At 37.9% G+C, this 21015-nt stretch overlaps 1 protein-coding gene across 1 annotated transcript in view; it reads left to right on the top strand.

Annotated features, from left to right (window-relative positions):
* Window positions 1-21015, top strand: part of fstl4 (follistatin-like 4) — a 216392-nt gene that overhangs the window by 126812 nt on the left and 68565 nt on the right. Inside the window, exons 5-6 of the mRNA XM_032576485.1 lie at window positions 14330-14520; window positions 17692-17812. Of these exons, the coding sequence (XP_032432376.1) occupies window positions 14330-14520; window positions 17692-17812 (312 nt within the window). The remainder of the gene's footprint in view (window positions 1-14329; window positions 14521-17691; window positions 17813-21015) is intronic.

Here is a 21015-nt window from a genome sequence, read left to right as displayed (position 1 = left end):
ATTCTCCTCTCCCGCTTTGGTAAAACGTCTTTATTAAGTTTCTACTCAGTCAGTTTTCATTAGAGTTAAATAAAGTTCAGATTTCCCATATGCAAGTTTTATTCAATAAAAATGTTTTGAACATTAATGTAGCATTTAATTCTGAATCGGTTTTTAACTGATCAAACTTTTTTGTATGAAAAGTATGAAAATATGAAATTTAAAAATATTTTTATATACTTAAAGGTCAATTGATGCTTAGTCAAATATTTATGAAGCTTTAATGACACGTGAAGAAAAGAGACTGAATATTTTGTCAAGAGACTCACACACACACGCGCACACGCACACACCCCTCCAGCCTTTACCACAGTGATGACCTGTTGTATGGATAAAAGATAAATTCATGAATTCTTCTCGAGGCGTACCTCCACCTCCAGAATTTAGATGAAAGATGAACCCACATGAAACAGATAAACGTCTTTCTCCTTGACTGAAACGACAGCGCGTTAGCTTTGTTCACCGTACATTTCCCTTTTCTCTCTCGGGTTTTGTTGGTATATTTAGGTGCCATCAGAACTTTTACCTTAAAGTCATGATTATCTGTTAAAATAGAAAAAGTTCTGGCTGCAAAAGATGCATTTTTTCTTTATTTGATATTTAAATAAACTTATTCAGATTCTTATTACAACTGACTTGACTTTTATCTTCTAAAACGTTTTTAGACATTATATTAGAGTTAAATGATGTTTTCAGAAAGAAAACACCATTTTCCTTCTCCAAGTGTGTTTTTTTTATGCACACATGTTCATATAACGATTCTATTTGGATATTTTACCAAAGATAATCACATTTAGGCAGCATTGAATACCCTGACTTTAACCTAGCTTAATTGAAATAACTTAACCTTGGTCTCTTCTGGCTTTAGAGAAAAACCCTTTTTATTTTTTGCTACCGTCAAGCATGCCGATTTGTTGGAATATGTGCAAACTGGGATACCAAGTTATTTAATCTTACAGGTTAGTAAAGAGGTTGGGTTGCTAGCAAGAAGACATCCATTTTACAGCTAAAGTTACTTTCAGAACTTTTTGGAAAAGCAACAAAATGACAGGCATAGGAACTTAATTTTCTGACTGAAATTAGCTCTCATTAGCACAGATTGTTGTAGTGAATTTAATAAACAGGCAAAACATTTCGACCCAAACCTACGGCCGTTTCTTCTTCTTCTGTAAAGCTACATGAGATTTTTTTGAGTTTTAAATTCAGAGTCTGGACCATCTGTATCAAAATAAGTGTGAGGTTTTCAGGTGCCTGAATTTAAATGTAATTCTCCAGAAACATCAATAATCCTGCAGATTATCTCTGTGGATTGTGTGGCTCAGATTACAGTTGACTGGATAATCTATTCTATTTAGATCCGCTTTAATCGTCCCTCTGCTTGTTAGTCAAATGTCTGAAGACGGTTTATGTCAGCAGCATTTGGTGGTCTAGTTAAAGTACTTTGTCATTTCAGCTATAAATAAGTGTAAAGGTGTAACAAAATGCCGTCCTGAGCTGAGCGCTTTGTTTCTGGCCAGGTGTGAGGCGCTAAGAGACCCAGGGACTTCCTCGCTGATGTAGACTCCTCTGGATGTTTTGCTGCTGATTCTTTCCACAGAGGATTCCAGCAACATTTCAGCCCAGAAATAACAAATGTGCAGAGTGTTATTTTTTCTCCGGCTTCACTTAGAGACACAAGTGCAAGACGCAGTCCAAAATAGGGCCAGGACTTTTCACACTAGAGAGTAGCAACATGGAAATAGTGCTTGAAATGATGAGAGACAAAAATACTCGGGTTAGAAAAATGTAGTTATTACTGTTGCATTATTTATGGATGTTCTTTTGTGAAGAACAAGAAAAAATAGTTTTTTTTCTTCATGACTTAAAATTTCATTTATAAAATCCCACCATCTCATTTGTTCAGAAATGAACAAATGTTAATATTCATAGTTGTCATCTGTTGATCAGGGAATCGGATCGCGGGGCAGAGACATGTCCTTCCAGCGTGTCCTGGGGCGTCCTGGTCCTCTGCCTGGAAGGACAGGTTCAAAACACCTGAACAGAGGCGTTCAGGGGGATCCGGAATAGATAAAGACTCCTTTCGATGTGGAGTAGCAGCAGCTCTACTCCCAGTTCCTCCCAGAATGCCGAGCTCCTTGCCCCATCGCTAACAGAGAGTCCAGGCACCATGCGGAGGGAGCTCATTACGGCTCTTTGTAATGTTAAAAACATTAAGATCTACTTTATTGTCCCATAAGGGAAATTCATTCAGAGCTGAAGTGCAGCGACTGCGAGAACAAAAGCAACTGCTGCACATCCTAAAGGACAATACTCAACATTAAAAACCGTTAAACTCCTAAAATGTCCTCTCCAAATTCACCCAATGAATCCAAACACAAATGCCCTCAGTGGCCACTCTATTACATCCATTTCACCAGTCCCTGATTGGTCTCTGATACTTTCTGAACTGCCTTACATTCTGCACAGACTCAACAAGGTGTTGAAAACGTTCCTTCGCCCACATTGACCGTGATGGATCCTGTTGTCAGCTGACAGATTTCCTGTTTGACCAAATCCCAAACGTTCTCCGTTGATTGGGATCTTGTGATTGAACTCCATGTCATGGAGTTCAAACCAGCTTCAAATGGCTTGATCTGTGTGAAATGGTATGGAGGTATGAATCAGAAGACGAGTCACTGTGGTCAGCAGTAAACCTACAGTAGGTTTGTAGGTTTGTACAGTACACTGAGACATTTAAACACTTCATTACAGCATAGAGGCTGCCAAAGTGTTTACACTGCCACCACTTTGATGTATTCAAAAGACCCTGGATGGATCTGCGCTTCCTATCTTCAGCTGAAATCCAGATTTGTTGAACCAGATCATGTTTACACTGTAAAAACACAAAATCCTACCAAGTATTTTTGGTCTAGTTTCTAGATCAAATATCTTAGTAGACTTGAGATGAGATAAAACTAACTTATAAATAACTTTTCAGCACAAAGTATGAGCTTGTTTTAAGTAAATAATTCTTAAATATTGATGGAAAAATTACTAGTTACATTGGCAGAATATTTTACTAAACTTATGGGGAAAATATCTGCCAATTGAACATGAATTTTTTCATCAATACTAAGGAATTACCTACTTAAAACAATTTCATATTTCATGCTGGAAAGTTACCTGTAAGTTAGTTTTGTTTAATTTCAAGTGTACTAAGAGATTTTTTTTAGAACTCTAACCAAAATTGCTTGGTAAGATTTTGTGTTTTTTGCAGTGTTTCCAAACTGTTGATGTCCTGGTTATGTGAGCCTTTGGAAAAACCAATGTGCTTTAAAACCAAATAAATCCACTTTTTCCCTGATTCAGATGCTCAGTTTGTTTATAGCAAGTTGTCTTTGCTACTTTAGATGTCTGAGGGAATCGAGTCGCTGCTGTTTGATTCTCTGAGTTGCAATTTCGGTTAGCAAACACCTAATTATGTCCAGAGAGGATATGCTACTACTATATCACTCAGCTGGAAGCACAGAGGACTCATTTACATAAAAGCTGCACAATATGTCTTAATTTAATCACCAAAGTATCAATATGTGTAATATTGTAATAGCATAACTCATTTTGCTCAATATTTAGAAAATAATGTTCTTGATGCCCTCAACTGACAGATTTTAATAGAAATGATAGTTTGCATGCATCTGAGCTTATTCATACTTTCCTAATATCATGCGATGCTAATTTGGTTGGTTTTGCAAAAAATAAACTTTACAAATGTGTGAAAAGCCATCAGACTGTAAGAATCTATTTGCCTAAAAGCGTTCAGCCTCCTGCTTGCTCTTTCTGTCTGCGCCAACCTCTAAAAACTCTGCACAAGGTCGAGCTGTTTGTGAGGGGTAACGTGATAAGTTGGTCCGGGGCGCTGCGTTGTCAGAGGGGCACATTCAGCCAGAGGCATCCATTTCCTCCAGCCTCCTCATTCAGGCAATTTAAAATGTGTATGCTCATGGGATGATCAGGCAGCGGCTCGCAGGCCTCAGCCAGAACCAGGAAATGTCTGGGGATTACAGGAACTGCAGGTGTGAGGGAGAGACTCTAAAAATGTAATCAACACCGCCGCTTGTTCCCCATCTTAATCTCTTAGCGGAAGCAGGACCTTTGTAATTATTTTTGGGGGCTTGAGCCGCTTCACCGGAGCTTTGGGGCAAAGGGCAAATATAACTGTGTTTGGTGGTGCAGTAAAAAAATCAAAACGTGAAATGATGCTTAGATTCAAATATGTATCAAATAGGCCTGTCACGATAACAAATTTTGCTGAACGATTAATTGTCTCAAAAATTATTGCGATAAACGATAATATTGTTTGAAGACCTTTTTGCACTGATTTAATGGAAATGATGTAATAATGCAGGCGATTTCCTGCCAAAGATAGATACACTTTATTTTCAAAAGAATACTAAACACTGGAGCTGATAAACAAAATAAACAAAACAACCAAAAACAAAAATAAAATTAATTCTCAGTCTCCATTAACAAAAAACGCACTTGAAAAAAACTAAACAACATAAAGCCAAAGTGGAAATAAATACTGCATTCAACCAAAAGATTATGAAGTCTGTATATTATGTTGCCCTTCAGTAATAATTAGATTTAAATAGAGAAGATGGGCACATCGACTACCTGATGCAATAATTCACACTACAGATTTTTGCTCCTATTTTTCCCCTTAGACAATCTTAGAAAGTTGGTCTTTCTAAGATTGTGTGGTGTGTTACGGTAGATCGTCGTTTCCGCTCCGATCCAAATCAGGGTTTTCCCTGACTGGGCGCTTTAACGCAGCCTGTTGAATGTGACAGGCAGCCAATCAGAAAGCGCGGATTCTCCTCAGCACTTTCTGAGGGGAAATTATGGAGGGGAATCCCAAACAGCTGACACGGCGCAACCTGAAGTCCAGCGGACATTGGAGATGATATGTGGAAACAACATTAATGTTTATTCAACATGCAAAGAATATAGAAATGACAAGGGGAGGAGTTGGAGCGAAATTGCTACCGCAGTTGATAAACCCAGTAACTTTTCAGCTGTTCTTCGTTAACGTGACATAAATAGGTTATAATGATTTTCATTCGGTCAGGACTTTACGCTGACACTAGCAACATGCATTGCAGGTAGATTGTAGTAAAGCATTGATTAATGCCTGGTTTTAAAATTAGTTAACTGAACTTGTAGCCATTATTTTGTGCCCATTGTTGGACACCACAGGGCAGGAACGAACCCGATGGAACCGTTATACCTAGGATTTCTGTCGGCTAATGTTTGGGTCTGTCAGGTTTTGAAAATGGGCCGACAATCGGCCGACAGCTCTAAGATCGTGTAGTGTGCGCTGGGCATTAAACTAAGGAAATGAGGAAGGGGGGAGTCAGTGGAGAGCACCGGAGTTGAGCCTTTTTTCTTTCAGTGTCATTAACAGAAAGAGAAAAAGGCCGGAAGAGACGATAATGCTGATAATTAAAATGACGTTGATAGTTTTAATTTATCGTACGACTAATTGATTTATCGTTTATCGCGACAGGCCTAGTATCAAATATATTTCTTTTGTTTGGTGTTTGTTTCTAGCAGTGTTATTTTTGTAAAGCTTAAAAATACCAATCTACTAACAGTAAATCATAAGAAATCTCTTAAATTCAATGAGTGGATACATTTTTTTAAAATAAAAAATATATATTTTCCCACTTTTAGAAGTCAAGTGGACCAAAATTCGGTGATTAAAAATATCGATATTATTTGAGACAAATAACCAAATTTCCCAGAGTTGTCTGAGTATTTTGTAGAAATTAGTTGCTAAATGTGAAACATCAGCACAAACATTTAGCAAAAGTACTAAATGAAAGTTGTGAAATGATCAGCTAGCTTAAAATAAATTTTACTTCACTTTTTTTTAGTTGGACAGTTTTTAATTTTCTGTTTTTTTTTTTTTTTGCTAAAATTGTCCTTTAGTTCTCCAGAATAAGTGGTTTCTTCACAAATCAGATTTCAGATTTATTCGTATCCCAAATTGGGCAATTGATGTTGCAGCAAGTATAAAAGCAGTCAATTTTCTGTAGTTTTATGTAGGTTAATAAAAAGGTACAGTAAACTCAGGACAACTGGATGTATTGGTCATTTTTTCTTTTTATAAATTTAAAACAAACAAAAAAGGGTTTTAGATCATTAAATTCCCAGCTGTTTGTGGAAAACCATTTAAAATTCTTGTAAAGCTGGGGTGTCAAACTCAAATACACAGTGGGCCAAAATTTTAAATTGAACAAAGCCACGGGCCAAGGTTGAACAAGTGAATCTTTTAATATGGACCCAAACAAGTTTTGATTTAACAATAAATATTGAACAAGCAAGGCTTATATAATTTAAAAGTGCAGGGGTGCAAAATTTAGTTGCTAAAGATAATAAAAGATATTAATGGCATATTAAATAAAATTTAAATAAAAATTGAATGCCTCCTTTCTGAGGTAAATGTCAAAATTAGCTTCGTACACAGGCTAATAAATTTGAAAATAAAATAACATAACAACTATGAATAAATCATTAAATAAACTATGAATAAACCATTCAGGCCTTGGAGTAACAAGAAAAGGTGCATAAAAAACTTATTTACTGCTCATTTTGCGACACACTGATCTACTCTGATGCAGCCAAGCCAGATACCTGGCATCTTTTCTTGGATGCCAGTTCATCAATATTGGGGCTCAGAGTTTGAGCTGAGGAAACCTTCATTATCGAACAAAGGTGTTCGTCAGTCAGGCGTCTCCTGTGAGACGTTTTCGTCATCTTCATTGAGGAGAAAAGTTGCTCACATACAGTACAGACCAAAAGTTTGGACACACTTTCTCATTGAATTCAATGAGAAAGTGTGTCCAAACTTTTGGTCTGAACTGTACATATGTAAACAGATATTCTGTCTCCACCCTGCCCAGAAAAGTTCTATTTTCTGTCTTTCCTTTTGCCATGTTTTGGTAGGGTAACACAGTGACAGCTGTAGTTTGAGGTCGCAGTGAGGTTTGGGGGAGAGGCCCAGGGATGCGGGGTGCGCCGGGGCTTTCAACCGAAGGAGTGCGCAAGAAGACGGATCACCACCTTCCTAATACATCCATGTCCGCTACCATAAGTGCTACTGACACAGAGGAGGAGGCGTGTCTGCCTCTGTCCTGATTGACATGCCAAAAAAACAGCAGAGCATTATGGGATTTGTAGTATAAGCGGTGAATGCGGCGTCACAGCGTTGCCACCGTATAATACCGGCTCTAATATTAATTTGAAATTGCTTCGCGGGCCAAATATAATTACACTGCCAGAGTTTGGCACCTATGTTGTAAAGGGTGGAATCAAATTTATACAGAAGAGACAGATGATAATAAATAATACATCAAACTTATATAGTGCTTTTTAGGACTCTGACGCTTTGAAAAGCTTTAAAGATTTAAATTTATATAAAATGAGCTGTGATCAGCTTTTTTGTCCTTCATTTCAAGTTTAAGTGTTTGTAGTTAACGTGAAAACTGGATATTTGCAAACCATTCAAGTTTGTAGATAATTAATCCAAAGAGTCATCATGAGAGTAAGAAAACTCGTTCTAAATCCATTATAGTGCTAATTGCAAAATTAAAGCGCCAAAGTAAAAATAATGACAAAGCTTGGCAGAGGTAGAAGCAGGTAGAAACACTCAAAAGAAAAGCAGAACTTTTCTCTCTTCATGAAGCTATTCGATGTTGTGCATTGGTGACATTTTACTAGGTATGCATCAGCTGCTGGCTTTCTGCTGCTTCGTCACTCGCTGCTATCAGCTCTGAAATCACTGCACTTTATATAAATACACAGGTCCAATAGTCTTGGTACCTTTTAGAGTTATAAATCTGTTGTGAACCATAACGATCTCGTTGGGTAATTAGTCACAGGTTTCCAGGATCACCAGCTGAGATGTGCAGAAACTGATTAAAGAAACATCTTTAAAGCTGGGTTTATGAAAGAAAATGTTTTATGTTCTGATAGTATATGAGAAACAAAATCTGTGAAAACATCCAATTTCATTAATGCTAAGGCTAGTTAGCATAGCCACCTGATGACAGCGAGTAAATAGTTTTCATGTAACGGTAAGTTGTTTCTCCGCCATTAAAACATTGATCAGCGGGTACATGGACATGATTGACAGCGCAAGTAGGCGGGACTTTGCTTCCATGATTTTTAATGCCTTATGACATCATCAAACTTTTTCACGTGACTAATTTCATTTCTCGTTTAATGGAAACACTGCGAGAACCAAATAGTTTTTATTTTTTGACGTTTGCAGAATGCAGACAAAGATTTGCGCACATTTATAATGGAAACGCTTTGAATCTGGAACAATTTGATCCAGAGTGAGAGACGGTCGGGTCCGACGTGTACAGACCCGATAACGTTGGGCTCGCTGACATGCATGTAGGCAGGTAGTGAAAGCTGCTCTACTATTTCTCCTTCATTGCTTTACCAATAACTCTGGGTGTGCAATAGGTTTCTCATTTAGTGGCTCCCAGCTGCAGGGACCGATAAGGCTTCCTGAACACACAGCGATCCACTCTGCCGTACGAACAGAGGCAAACTGGCAGACGGCTCGTCTTTACTCAGGAAATCTAAGGGTGTCGTTTTTAAACTACTGTAAGTTATGTTTGCCAGGAAGAGTGGGAGTCGGTTAAACTATGGATCAACTCTGCTTCACAGAAATAGGATCATAGCTCAGAGCAGCAACTTAATGTAAGATATTAATTCAGAGAATAAAAATCACTTAGACTCAGTAGTCTGCTGTTGCATCTCAGTTGATCCCACTGACTGATCCCTCCAGTCCCTGAACATACTGACGATGTTGCTGACCTTCTTATATCTGAATCATATTCCTTCTTTTCTGATCCTCAGTTTTACTGTTGCATCTCCCAGCTCTCCTTCACAAGATATTTCACAACCCAGACTGAATCCCACTTACTTCCTGGACAGCAGTCTTCACTATATTAAAATAACATCATTTTATTACCGACCCTTTGCACGTGACGTCACGCTTTTCAGAACTGCGCCATGACGGACGTCAAAACAACCAGTCCTCTCTTTAAAAGCTAATCTAGAAACAAGCAGCTGGTAGTTTAATATCGCTTTTATTTAATTGATTTCACTTTAAAATATTCATAGGGTTCTGCGCAGTCGGCTGCACAGGCAAGGACAGAAAGCAAATTTGTCTTTTTATTTTATCATTTTTAGTGAGGAAAGTTGTGGCGGCTGTCAATCATAATGATTGTCAACTCTTGGTGTAATCGCAGATTTGCTGCAAACACTTTTTACAAAGTATGAATATTAACATTCATATACTTTATAAGTAAATATGATGAGAAAGATGCCAAACATCACATTATGGAGAAGGTACATGTCTAATCATTGGTTACCATGGAGACAGTGCCACACCGTCATGTAGCCTAGCATGTATGGAAAACAGCTGGTTAGCATCTCTGGTTTCAGGGGAAACGCTGTTTATGACACAGTGACATAAATCATGTGGTGTGAATTCAGGTAAAGTCAGTAATTTGACCAACACTCAGGAGGTTCGGGTCGGTTTCTAAACTAGCTGTTTAAAACGTTTGGGAATCCAAAGCCCAACCAGATGAGTTACGTTCACAAATTAACTCGACTTGAACAAGAAGAAACCACAAAAAACTGGAAAAAACATTTTCAGTCGTTCTGTTCAACACTCCCATCCCTCAAGCAATTCAGCGACGTTATTGATGTCATGATAACAAATTTTTGTGGACAATAAATTGTCCCAGAAGTTATCGTGAAAAACGATGTTGTTTTGAGTCCATTTTCAGATAATGTCCATAACAATGGAAGAATGCATTCTTTAAGCTCAGTAACCTTTCAATTCTAACAAGCATTTAATGCTGGAACTGTAAGACATTAAATGAATAAACAAAATAGAAACAACAAATAAAATGAATTATAAAGTCTCTGTAAATGAAATTTTCCTAAAAGAAAAAAAAGGTTAAGTTGAGACCATCCAGTTTTTGGTAGAAAGATAGAAAAGAGAAAAATGATAAATCACACAAATGGAAATTATTGAGCTTGTTTTAATTTATCATGTCATTAATTGATTTATTGCTAATTCCTGAGTTACGTAGTTGCAAAAGGTCAATAGGTCAATGAACATTTTGCATTCTCTGATTTAAATAAGAACATTTGGAAAAAGCAACAAGAGGAATATTGAAAGTTGAAGTAGTTTCTGTCACAGAGGAAGTTCTGTATAAACTATGAAGCTCACAGTAAGCCGATTTAAACAGCTGCCAGCTGCGATTATGCAGTATGTGGTTCTTCTGTGGCTTGTGTCACCCGTCCCAGATTGGCTGTGCTCTCTGAGACCCAGCTGCCCTCGGGAGCAGAAAGTGTCCATCATATCCATAATTATCTGGAGGGGAGGTCCATCACTGTTGCATCTTACTAGCATACAGGCAGCATGGCAGTAAATAATCCCATCATCTCAGCCAGAGGAGGTCAGGCATACATAAATTTAACGCAGAGCACTTTTACATGCTGCAGGGCATTGTGGGAGGTTTCATCACATGAAGGATTGATGCTTTGGGTCGCTAAGCGCCCCAGTGCCCAGGAAATACTGACCCTTTTATGCACTAATTTACTTCTACTAGACGTGTAGCAACGTTGACCTATTTTTCCATTAACATTAATTTGACAATTTTTTCAATAAACAACATTTGACTTGCATAAATCACATATTGATGGATAATTGCTAGTGAGTCGTGTTCCTCAGTCACACTGAACCTGGACGAGTTACGCTCAATATTTATTTGATTTATTTATGAAATGCACTAGGCTTTTCTTAATTAACTTTTTTTAGGGTTGACTTTATTCTTTAGGTTTTAAAAATGTGACCTTTAAGCAATTTGATCATGCATATTTCATCAGATATTAAATTGAAGTGCAGTTTATGCCTGTCTGTTCTAGAAACTAAACAGTTTACTCAATTGTCTCTAAATATGAAGAGTCAGAGTGGAACTTTATAAAGTTTGTGTAAAAAAGTCTTTTAATATTAAAGAACCACATTATTATAAAACCCCCAGATGAGACGGTGAGTTTTTTAGACTACGTTTTAACAGTAATAGTTGTTGAGTTGTTGTTGACAGAGTTGGCTTATGAAGACCTGTTATCGATTCAAAAGCAAGAAAAACTGAGAGATTAAATTTAAATGATTTTTGAGAGACTACAGCTACCTGCCTGCTAATGGTGCTGAAGTTGGCATGTGCTTTGTAGCTTTCTGCCTGACAACACTGCAGGACTCCTGCTGTAGCTTCTGTACTTTACCAGTAGTTTTCCTTTCACCTTGTAGTTTCCTCCTACTTTCCATTTGTTTCTCTGCTGGACTCCTCCCGGGTTTAAGTTTGCAGAACGTTTCAGGGAGAAGAGAAGCACATTGAGCGTCCGAGCCGCTTTGGCACGCTCACTTAAATAACTAATATTTCAAACAGGCTGTAAAGAGAGTCCAGGTCCCTCCTGAACAATAAAGCAGCAGTAAGAGGTGGATCCTCCGTAATGCAGACGGATATTTCTCTGCCATGTCTTCAGCTGCTGCGCTCAGCAAAATAAGAAATCTGGAGTCAAAGGACAGGAGGTTTACAGAGCAGACATGACTCTCTGTAGCACTCAGCTCTGCTTCTGTTTCAGTCTTGAAATATTGGTGCAGCAGAATGTATGTTAAATATTTAGTAAACCGTTTTCTCACAGGTGCCCTTGCTATCTGCTGCATAGATTGTGAAGCAGCGCGGTGAGACTGGGGCAAGGAGAGCGTAATTCCTGCCGTATATGACAAGATCTAAATTGGCATGGAGGTGAATTTATTTCTGTCCCTGCGGTGCGAGGACAGAGATGACGGTCAGGTGATGATCCCTAATATCTGAGCCTTCTCACGCCTCATTCGCCTCGCAGGAATAACATTGAGCATGGATTTAGCAAAGACCTTGACGTGACTGCCTGCTTGCAGGGAAGAATGCGCATTGTCTCTGCTGCATGGCTTTCAGAGTCTTCGAAGGGTCAACAGTGTCATTTGTGTCTCGCTTTTCAGTCGAGTTAGAAATATACAGAGTTTAATGTGATTTATTGTACTGGTAACCTTTTTAAATTGACCAACATTTAGCAAAACACTTTGATGGATGAAGTTGATTAGTAAATCTGAGTACTACAAATTAGAAGTCCTCCCTAAAACCTTGTTTGCTCTCTCACAAATTGGACTGTAATGTGACTTTCTTCTGTAAGTAATTCATTAGCAGGTACAAGAGGCCTTCCATTTTTACTCTGATCACTGAGCATCGCTGAACTCCTGCAGCTACAGCAAATGTGTTGTTCCCCCACTAAATTACAGAGCAAGGTCCATTCCACGGAGGAAATTAAGGAAATAACTTATCCTGCATTAAAAACTTACATCATGTACATACAGTATTTATGAATTCTTTAAAAAAGTAAACGTGTTATTGTAGTTAAAGTTGCAAAACTGTAACCCTTCCTTTTGCTAAAACATTAAATATTTTATGTCATTTATGAATTGCATGAATAAGCATTAGTATCCAAAAATAATATACAAGTCAGAATAGAACTACATCGACATATTTTCACTCAGGTAAAAGTAGAAAGTATCCATCCAGCCATCTTTTACTCAAGTAAGAGTAAAACGTATTTGGTTTAAATTTACTCAAGTACTGAGTAACTGATCAGTCATTTAATATTTAAAATTACATCATCAGATGGAACGAAAGATGAAGTTCAGTGGAAATTTTGGTATTTTAAGAACCAAAGTGACAATAATTCATACAAGTAACAAAAGGTAATAAAATGAGGCAAAATGTTTCCAAATCAGTTTCTTTTAATAAAAAACTTGTTAAACTTTAACAGAAACTGCAGGTGTGAGTCTGTTTCTGTTTCTGGTGAATTTCTGGTTAAAACATGTTTGTTTTTCATTCAGTGGGTAGAAAATCCACCTTGATAAAAACTTCATAAAATTACTCAAGTAAAAGTAAAGCATAGTAAAAATACTCCTAAAAGTATTTTTCCTGAGTTACTAGTTACTCTAGTTACTTACTACTAGTTATTAAACTCCTTCCTGGACTCCTCAGGTTGTTGAGGGTTTAATTAAACCTCGACCTTTTCTTTGGGTATCAGACGTTCTGCTGTTTGTGTTTGTATGGGAACCAGATGTGCGTTTAGAAAGAGTCTGGTCTGGAAGGAGCTTTTCTCAGCTGTCACCCAGCTGGAACCTCGTTATTGGACAGTGTTAACACCTTGGTAAATAACGCTACAGGTGTGGAATCAAACCCAGAAGAATCAGACTGTTAAACTCGGCATGTTGCATGGTTTTTAATTAGCTTTATTGGATGAGGAGATTCTCTCCTCTGGTCTTAGTTTGGGATGCTAGAATGTGTGAGCTTAATTTGTTTATTTCAAATCTTTCCATCAATGTGACTTTTACTGGAAATCATTTAACTCCATCCAGTTTCCTATAAACTATGACCAGCTTCACTCTCCACACTGAAAGAAAACATTCTTTCTTCTTCCATATTTTGCATGCTTAGTCACTTTCTCCTTACACATTTTTTGGATAAACATTTACTTAGTAGAGTAAAAAATAAACGTATTGTTATTCTTGGGACTCTTTGGATAAATGTAATTAAGAAAACAGTTTTTTACCCTGTTTTACACCTTTTTTATAAGGTCTTTTGTTGGCTCTACTGTCCTTTATTTGAAAGAAGTCAGACAGCAAAGAGGGTAATGAGAGAGACGTGCGGCAAATGTCGCCAGGTTGGGAATCAAACCTGCGACTCCATGTGTGGAGTGCTTTGCCTCTGCGCTGCCGCAGCAACCAATATTGTTTTACATTTAAGCTTCAAAGCCACAACACAACATCCAGGCAACAATATGCCATGTCGTTCAAAATGCACTAAATGAGAACATTTACCTTTGTCTGTAATGTGAATTCAGGGATTATATGTAATTATTTACAACCTCAGAAACCAAAAGGCTCTGAAACAAACCGTGCAAATATAAGCTTCATCTCCTTAGATGAGGTCTCAAGGACACACATGCGTGTGCAGATACACACGTTACATTTCTCTCTAACCCTTTTTTCCTCTACTCCCACTATTAAACACACTAGCACATTAAATCCAATTTACAGCTACAATCCAAAGGCTTGTATAATCGAGATTATTTAAATGTCTTTTTATCCATGCCTGTGTGTTTACCCTTGCAGGCAGCGCATGCACCATGTCAGAGTACAACAAGCTGAAGAGCACGCTCCTGGAGATGCAACCGAAAGCGCTGGGGAGCGGCGAGCGGAGCCAGCAGCGTGACATGGAGGAGAAGAGGGCGCTGGTGGACGCCATGTTTAAATACCTGGATGGAAACGAAGACGGTCGGCTGATCAGCGACGAACTGGAGAAGGTGAGTTTTATTCCGAGTGCCTAAAAAGTACGAGTAGCAACTACTTCAACATATTTTCACTCAAGAGTAAAAACGTATTTGGTAAAAAGTCTACTCTGACTACAGAGTTACTCATCAAATTAAAATTTAAGAATTACATCCAGAATATGAAGTTAAGTTGAAATCTTGGTATTTTAAGGACCAAAATTATAATAATTCATATGAATAACAAAAAATCAGGCAAAACAAAATTTTCCCTAATAAGTTTCTTTCAATACGTCACTTCCTCCTGAAACTTTAACAGAAGCTGCAGGTGTGAGTCTGTCTGGTGATCTTTGGTTAAAACATGTTTGATTTTCATTCAGTGGGAAGAAAATCCAGAATTTGACTCAAGTAAAAGTAGAAATACTTCTAAAAGTACATTTTTGATTCTGATTAATAAACTGAGTTAATCCAAATTAGCACACTTTTAACAATGTTTGCATATACGAGTCAATCAGATCAGCTTTTATATTCATACGTCCCTTAAACCAGTGTTGTGGTTTGCAATTCAACTATAAAGTATTAACAAGATTTTTTGTTTAAGTTTTAACAAATATTAATGCATTTATTGTGTGTTTAATTAGATATGAGTCTTTAAAGTTAAACAACAGATTTTTCTGGTCAGTAATTGTGAGCATCGTCTGCTACCAGGAAATGGAAATCTCCATTAATCTCTCATTTCTTGTGTGTCATAAACCCAAACGTTGCTTTATAATAATCTCATAAGAAGCTGAGCATTTATTAGCACCTCCAAATAGTCTTAAAGTGCTACAGAATGCTGGTCTTTTGTTGGACGATTGTGTGAAAATCCAACAAGTTTTATTCAGTTTTTACAATAGGAAGAAAAAAAAGTTAAGAGACTTCACCCTTTTATGTCAGCGCTGCATTAAAAGATTTAATAACGCAGAGAAATCCCTTGATAAGACATTCTTATCATGTAGGAATTCATGAGTTCTGCTTTGCATCGATGACGGCTTTCCGGATCAAAGTGGAAGTGCAGTCATCCATCCGCAGCATCTTCACTCGGCGATCTGCCTTTTGTCACAGATAATGTTGGATGGTGAAGTCCTTTTACTGAGGGTCTGAAGATGTTTTATTCAGACGCCCCAGGGCAGAGCACCCTGTGACAGCAGACATATGGCAGCAGTCGGCTGCGGGTGCATAAAAAGTTTCACATCCTTTAATCTGCCATGTCACATGTGCGTGTCCATATAAACCATTTAAAAGAAGATTACTGGGAAGACGGGGTTATAGTTACAGACCAGGAATGAGACATATGATGCAGCTTTCCTTACATTACCTTTAGATTCTTTCACACTGCACTTCTCAGGATCTAATTTCTGTAAATCATAAAATTAAATCTGACTACTAATTTAATCTAGATAAATTTATGCTTTCAAGCAACCAAAAGAAAAAAAATCCATCAGCTCTTTGCAGCATCTACACTCTAACAATCTGCTTTGCATGTTTCATGGCCTTTAAACTCTGCGACAGCTAAGAGGCTTTTTCTTCTTCTTTGGGGGATTTTGCTCATTCTTCATGCAAAATGCTTCTAAATCTGTAATATTCTCTCGCTGTGTTGGATGCTTTTGAGGTTTTTCTATAGAGTTTGCAAATAGGGCAATGGAAAAATCTCTGCCTCTTGAATTATTTGTTTGTGTTTTGGCAGATTTGATAGGATTGGTAATTCTGTTATGGAAGCTATAGTTTTTTGTTCGTCTTATTTTCAAACAGCTTAATGTTTTCCTTTTGAAGCTCCCTGTTATTCACAACCATTCTCCTTCTACTGACAACCGAGTTTGAATATAAAGCAACATGATTATAATTCTCCTTTCTGTGTGATGTAAGCTTGCTGTCCTCATGTATTTGCAACTTATTTGTTAAAAAGCAAAGTAGTACAATAATCAGTTATGAAAACAGCCTGTGGTAATGTTTTCTATGATGCATTCTGCAAAACTTAAATGAGAATCTGATAGAAGAATCTAGTTTTTTACTCTAACTGTAGAGTAGAAGTGCGTGAGATGTATGGTAGAAATTAGGCCTACGATGGAGAGTTGTAGTCTAGCGGCTAACCGCAGCGATGATGTAACTGATCAGCATCAAAACAGAGGAAGCTGGAAGACGTGTGGAGGAGAGCGTAAAGGAAGAGCTCATTAATGCAGGCTCAGATATCATCAACGATCTGGACCTGGTTTGGGTTCAACCTCCGGCGGTCTGAGTGCGACGCTCTGGAGGAGTGCGGCAGACAGCGGGGACGCGAGCGCAGGAGGGATCGGTGCTTAAAGTGAGACTTTTAATGGAGGCCTGGCAATGATGGGCATAAAGCAAAACACTTAAACATTACAGACAAATAACATCCACAAAGAAACGAGTTTTAACACATACAGATGTATATATTCCACTCAATTATGTGATATTTTTGTTTCTATTGTAAGATTTATACAAATCATATCGCGATAAATATTGTTACCGCGAACCATCACAATGTGTATGATGTGATATGAATTTTATTCCATATTGTAGATTGTAAGGGAGAGAACTAAATAAATCCTTGACATATCAATCTAAACAAATGAGGTTTTTTTAATATATATGGTTAAACAGTTAATGGTCCATTGACTTTAAAACTGAGGTCATTAAAGCCAAAGCGTTCCCTCCTTTCTGCAGAACGTTCTCGGGTTTGACTGGATGTTCCTCTGTTGCCTTTGGGGTGAAACCAGAGAATCAGAACGGAGGTTAAAGTTGATCTGACGCTGCGCCACTGAGACGCCGAGGAAGGAAATTACACGCTGTACTTTTGTGATTGTGTGAAGTTGGAGGCTGCACTAGACTCTAACCAGCAACCCTGCTGGCTTATTTTGTGAGGCGTTCAGGTAAAAACGGTCTGGAAAAAATATTGACGAGCAGCTGCAGCAGTTTGGAGACTCTCTTCAATATTCTTTACTTTAAATGGTGAAATAATGCAGGACCACTGCCTAGCTGAACAGCGTGATCTGAAATATAAATTTTTTTATTTGACATCTTGTCTAACATTTGAGTTTATTTTCTTAAAATTTTCATAATCAAATTGGGAATATTTGGAGCAAAAGGAAGAAGACACTTCATAGTTCTAGTGAGACATTTCAGTTTACTGATGCGATCTGTCTGCAGATATCGATGAAGGAGCAGATGGAGAGCAGCCTGTTGGAGTGCACCATGCAGGACCTGCTGCGTTACGACGACTACAACAACGACGGACATCTGAGCCTTCATGAGTTTTACACAGCTTTCCGTAAGTTTTCACATCTTTGCTTTCAGAGAGATCTGAATGTTTTTGTTCATTGTTTCCACTAGTCAGTGTTTTGTGGCCAATCTACCATCGCTGGTTGTTGTTGAACTTTGGCCTGTTTTTTTCATTTCTCAATTAGAGCCGTTATGTAGGAAGATATCAGAATAGCGTTGGAAATATTTAATACTCGTATTCCTGCTGGAAGTGGCTATTTTATGTTTAAAGGACCAGAAACGTTAAGATGTGTGTGTATAAGTAAGATGTTCTGCAAAACAAGGTTTGATTCAAAATGATTATAAAATATTGTGGTTAGCAAGCATTACTAAAACAGCAAAGATGTTGCAGAACATTTTAAAATCAAGAATTTTTTCATGACGGAAAACAAAATATAACATATTATCTCTTCCTGTTATCTGCTGGAAAATCTTGTTCTTCTTTGGCAATTTAAAGAACCAAGAAATCACATCTGTTTTCTCTAACTTATCAATCAACTTTGTTTGCGCAGCACATTTCAGCAACAAGGCATTTCAAAGTCCTTTACATCATAAAAATACAAAGTCATAGAAACACAGTCGGCTATCAAAGCAGTGTATTTTGTCATCAGATTGTTGTTTAATGTTTTATTGATAACTTAATTCTAAATACTCCATCCATATCATATCAACATCCACAGTGAAGATTATAATTTCACCATCTGGTTTATATAAAACACACTTTGAATTGCGTCCACTTCAGTCCATATGTCGGCTGTAGTTGGAAACAAAAACTGTCCATTTGCACCAATTAAAGCGGGCCAGCGTCCCTTCCTCTCCACTCAGCGCCACCATTGCATCAATCAGGATGAAAGTGTTTCAGATCAAATGATGATTGCGCGGTCGCCATGCGCCCGGCCTCAGCCTTGATTAGAGCATCTGAACGACCGCTGGGAGCTTCCGCCTCATTAGGACCAATGATCACCATCCTCTCACTAAAGCCACTGAAACGCCAACCTGAACATTTTCCAGTCGCCATGGGAACCACGTTACGATTTAAAAACCGACGCCCCTCCTCCAAACGTCACTTCAGACATGAGTAGAAGAAGAGGTCAGGTCCTGCAAGGTGGTGGGAAATGTGTGAGGACAGCAGTTAACAATGGCAGTCGGCCATTTGTGAGCCTTTAATTTCATCTGGTGACGCTCTATTAAGCTTAGCCGTTAATTCAGCGAGAGGCTACAGCGGAAAACTTCTCACCGCAGGCTGCTGCTTTCCAGATGGGCAGAAATCTGACTATTTATCTACCTGCAGATTTGCCCACGGGGTATTAGGCTGAGTTTGTCAAAGCATTTTGTGTTTGACAAGCAGCTGAAGAGGTGGGGAGGGACCAATAATAAGATATTGATCAGATAAAGCTCAAGGTTAAGTGTTGGACGGTGGAAAGGCAACAACCACAGGGAGTCATTATGTATGAGTGGCACATCTGGTATTTTAGGTCATGTGGATGATGTTAAATTGTGCAATTTATCATGAGTGTGTGTGTGTGTGTGTGTGGGTGTGTGTGTGTGTGTGGGTGTGTGCATGTCTTGAAATAATCTCAATTCTGTATCCAGTGAATGATCTGGGAAACAGCAGAGCCAGGAATCGCAGGTGTGCTTAGCAGGGAGGAAATTGACAATGCAGATTTAAACTTGGAAAGAAGCAGGAAAATTATGCACCTGAATGATGGTATTTTTTTATGGGTTTTTTTATTTTTCAGGCCAAATATCTGATTTCAGGTGAACTTATTCCCCACAGCTCTTGGTGACATTTTAAAGTCTTTTAACTAAAATGTAAACTTTAGGAAATGTGCATACAGTTTGAACTCTGGCCACATTTACCAGGTTACAAAAAATTGACCTGTAAAAACTTTGAAATGTTTATTGTGACCCGTCAGACAGGATTTGGATTCGGCCAGCAGCACAGGCGGCTGAAGCAGGTGAAAACTCTTAAAATAACTTTATTTGACATGTTGAAGATCTTTTAAAAGGATCCATTAGTTGTAACAATAGACTTTATTTGATAAATATTTATTTTAGATGTAAAAACAACACATTAATAATAATACTGTAGACTGTTCAGTGTTTTTATCAAAAATATTTCTGACAAAGTTGTTGTAATGGTAAACTTTAATCCAACACCCTTTAATAAAACCTGATCCAGTTTCCCTTCTCAGAACAAATTTATCAAATTAAATTACACAAGCAGACTATTAGCTAATTTCTTCTGAAGTTGGATCCACAGATTTAGTTTATTTAAAAAAATGAAATGAATAAAAATCTCATCTCATTTGTTTTCCACTTCAAAATGTTTCTCTTCTCTCTGTTGGTTTGTCACAAACAGTGCCAGTAAAACCACTTAAGTGTGTGGTGACACTGGGACAAAATGTGGAAAAGTAAAAGGGTCATAAATTGATTTTTAAGCTACTTTATTTATTTGTGTGCTGCCTTGTTTTGTGGTTTCCTCCTGTCCTGTAAAACTCACCAGTAATCGAACACATAAATCTTGACAAGCGCATCACAATGTTTTGCTGTCTTGTCACATGAATCTTGTTATATATTTTTTCTTTTTCTTTTTTGCAACAAGTTGATTAGAAAATATGGTTGGCGAATAGTCCTGATTGCATTCCTATCGATCCACTGCTCCTTATTCTGTCATGTTTTCTGCTCTCCTGTCTCGTCTGCTCGGCTGCTGAACAGAACAGAAATGCTTCAACACCTTTTCCTTTCCTAAAGACTGCAGGTTTTAACTGATTTATCCATAGAGATTATGGATAATTAACTACAGAAAGTAGTCAGAGCAATCAGATTTACAATTGTGTGTCTAATTCAATCAGTAAATGCAGCCATAAAATGATTGTAAATCCTGTAATAATCCCTTTGATAAGCGTGAGTTCATGATGCAAGGTTATCACACATTCCTGGGAATCTGAGCCTGAAGTCTCGTTTCCTGGAGGTAAGAAGAGATAAACTGGAGGGGAATGTTGTCAATGTTTTCTCTGGTGCATTTTACACCAATAATTCTGCAGGTTTGCTCAATAAAGCCTGAGAAAAGAGCGACTGCTCTGTGCAACAGAATAATTCCCATTCTTTTGGAGCTTATTGCAGGACAGAGATAACAACGTAATGGCTTTGAAACAGCGCTGCGGTTCCCTAATGGTTCGCAGGTTCACAGGCTTGTGTTTCCTAATATTC

Source organism: Xiphophorus hellerii, chromosome 11 (assembly GCF_003331165.1).
Source record: "Xiphophorus hellerii strain 12219 chromosome 11, Xiphophorus_hellerii-4.1, whole genome shotgun sequence".
NCBI classification, from domain to species: domain Eukaryota; kingdom Metazoa; phylum Chordata; class Actinopteri; order Cyprinodontiformes; family Poeciliidae; genus Xiphophorus; species Xiphophorus hellerii.
The sequence above is the reverse complement of the archived record's forward strand: the minus strand, read 5'-3'. Positions and strand labels throughout refer to the sequence as shown.